The sequence below is a fragment of the Octopus bimaculoides genome, chromosome 11 (assembly GCF_001194135.2).
Source record: "Octopus bimaculoides isolate UCB-OBI-ISO-001 chromosome 11, ASM119413v2, whole genome shotgun sequence".
Classification (NCBI taxonomy): domain Eukaryota; kingdom Metazoa; phylum Mollusca; class Cephalopoda; order Octopoda; family Octopodidae; genus Octopus; species Octopus bimaculoides.
Window position 1 is genome coordinate 67,405,249 of NC_068991.1, and position 2,747 is coordinate 67,407,995.

Here is a 2,747-nt window from a genome sequence, read left to right on the forward strand (position 1 = left end):
ATGTGAGCGTGGCCGTTGCCAGTACCGCCTGACTGGCCTTCGTAGGATTTTCGAGCGAGATCGTTGCCAGTGCCCCTGGACTGGCTCTTGTGCGGGTGACACGTAAAAGCACCCACTACACTCTCGGAGTGGTTGGCGTTAGGACGGGCATCCAGCTGTAGAAACTCTGGCAAATCAGATTGGAGCCTGGTGTAGCCATCCGGTTTCACCAGTCCTCAGTCAAATCGTCCAACCCATGCTAGCATGGAAAGCGGACGTTAAACGATGATGATGATGTGCCTACCTACCTATCTACTTATCTGCCTGCCGTCCGTCCATCTCTTATAACCATGAACTTTTTGAAACCTCTGAAACTTTAAAACTTCATAACTCTGAAGTTTTTGAAAAAATCTTTTGAGATTCTTTGTGATTTTTTCAAGATTTTATGAACTGTTTTAGAAAAATTTCAAGATGCAAGAATTATAAGGCACAAGAAGTTACAAAGCGGATCATAAGGAATTTGAATTCTTACCAAGATCATTAGTCAGATCACACTCAATTGTTCGAGGAATTCGACCAGTTTCATTCTGATCTCCCATAACTTCTTGGAGTCTATTAGATGTCGATAAAATCAAAAATAAGAAAATTAACATTTTGTTACAGTTCTATATTTAAGAGATGAGGAATTATTTACATTATTTACATTTGATGGATATTTGTCCTCATCTTGTAATTAGATAACTTCATTCATTTTATATTTGTATATTTTCCATGCTAGCATGGGTTGGACTAAGACATATTGGGGAACCATTCTACAGCCAAATGCCTTACCCTGTTGCTAACACTTACTTGTTTTGCAAATAAGAGATTTTTTTATTCCACTTGTCTTTGAAATCCAGAGTTAACGAATTTATTTTTGACAAGGAATGACAACAAACATGACAGATTATTAGCTCACAGATAAGCATGTGCACACACGTGAACGTATGTCAGGCTTCCGTGCAGTTTCTGTCTATCAATTCTACTCCCAAGGCGTTAGTTGGCTTGAGGCTACAGTAGAAGACACTTGTTCAAAGTGCTGCACCACAATGTAGAACTCAAGACCACATGGTAACAATGTGGACTCTACACCCACTCAGCCAAGCCAGCACCTATAGGGTGTTATATTAAATAAGCTTCAATAAAATATAAAAATCCATAAAAACAAACTTGGTTGTGTGGTTGAAGTTTGCTTCCCAACCGTATAGTTTTGGGTTCAGTTCCACTGTATGGTACTTGGGCAAGTGTCTTCTATTACAGCCACGGGTTGACAAATATTCGTAAAAGGGAACTGGTAGATGAAAACTGAAAGACATGCACAAGTGTATATGTGTGTGTGTGTGTGTAGGTGTGGGGGTGCATGTATGCTGGTATCTGTGTCCTGACATCACATGACAGTCGTAAATGAGTGTCACTGTCACACAAGTTGTGTCATTCATTTTCAATATTTTGTGGAAACATGTTCAGCCATGAGGAAATATTACTTTACTTGGAAACAGGTGAGAGTTGGTGACAGGAAGAGCATCCAGTTGTAGAAAACTTGCCTTAATAAACTCTGTTTACTCCATACAAGCATGGAAAAGTGGACATTAAAAGGATGATGATGATGAATAAAGATATAAAAAATCAATAAAAACCTTATTGTTTGCCAGTCTATTGATTCCGTCTTTGGAGAGCTCTGTTTTGGATGGAACACTCGACTACGACATCCTGATGAAGTGCACTGAAATTAAACAAAAACATCATAAAAAAACAACAAAACAAACAACAGAAACTAATATTTAACCATTTTGTTACCATATTTCTGTTGAGATGCTCTGTGTTTCTTTCAATTACTTTAAATATAACAAAGAATTTAGAGAAAGAGATCAGAACGTTAGTCACAGTTCACTGACTCAACTGGTCCTTAATTTCTCAAGAACTATGTGAGAATTTGAAGAATGCTCACTCTAATACTATAACCTTTTCCAGATTCACTAATAAATTCCAATTCTGCTTTCAGAACTAGATTTTATATACATAGTTTAGGCGCAGGAGTGGCTGTGTGGTAAGCAGCTTGCTTACCAACCACATGGCTCTGGGTTCAGTCCCACTGCGTGGCACCTTGGGAGTGGATTTGGTAGACGGCCTTGTGAGTGGATTTGGTAGACGGAAACTGAAAGAAGCCCGTCGTATATATATATATATATGTGTGTATGTGTGTGTGTATGAGTTTGTGTTTGTCCCCCCAGCATCGCTTGACAACCGATGGTGGTGTGTTTACGTCCCCATAACTTAGCGGTTTGGCAAAAAAAAAAAGAGACCGATAGAATAAGTACTAGGCTTACAAAGAATAAGTCCTGGGGTCGATTTGCTCGACTAAAGGTGGTGCTCCAACATGACCGCAGTCAAATGACTGAAACAAGTAAAAGAGTAAAAGAGAGAGAGAGTTTGGATAACCCTCAAGTCACTCCTTCACACTCAGCATACATATTGTCTACCAGATTACAGACTGATATCCAAACACAAACCTATTTCTGAGACAACAAATGCAAAGATCAGTCATTAACTATACATGCATGTATGTGCCAGCATGGAAAGTGGATGTAAAATAATAATAATAAAAATGATGGTCCAGATGGACTATATGTAATCTGAACCTTTCCCCCCTTGTTTTGTTATTTTCTTTTACGGAATCCCACGTTTTAGGCTATGGAGATTCCGATTCTGAAAAATTTCGATTCCTCCCC

General features: G+C 38.9%; 1 protein-coding gene across 2 annotated transcripts in view; it reads right to left on the reverse strand.

Annotated features, from left to right (window-relative positions):
* LOC106876704 (DNA helicase MCM8) overlaps window positions 1-2,747 on the reverse strand; it is a 63,143-nt gene that overhangs the window by 39,569 nt on the left and 20,827 nt on the right. For both annotated transcript variants that reach the window (XM_014925367.2, XM_014925366.2), the window contains exons 10-11: window positions 1,656-1,741; window positions 512-591 (exon numbers count right to left, since the gene is read on the reverse strand). In XM_014925367.2, the coding sequence (XP_014780853.1) occupies window positions 512-591; window positions 1,656-1,741 (166 nt within the window). The remainder of the gene's footprint in view (window positions 1-511; window positions 592-1,655; window positions 1,742-2,747) is intronic.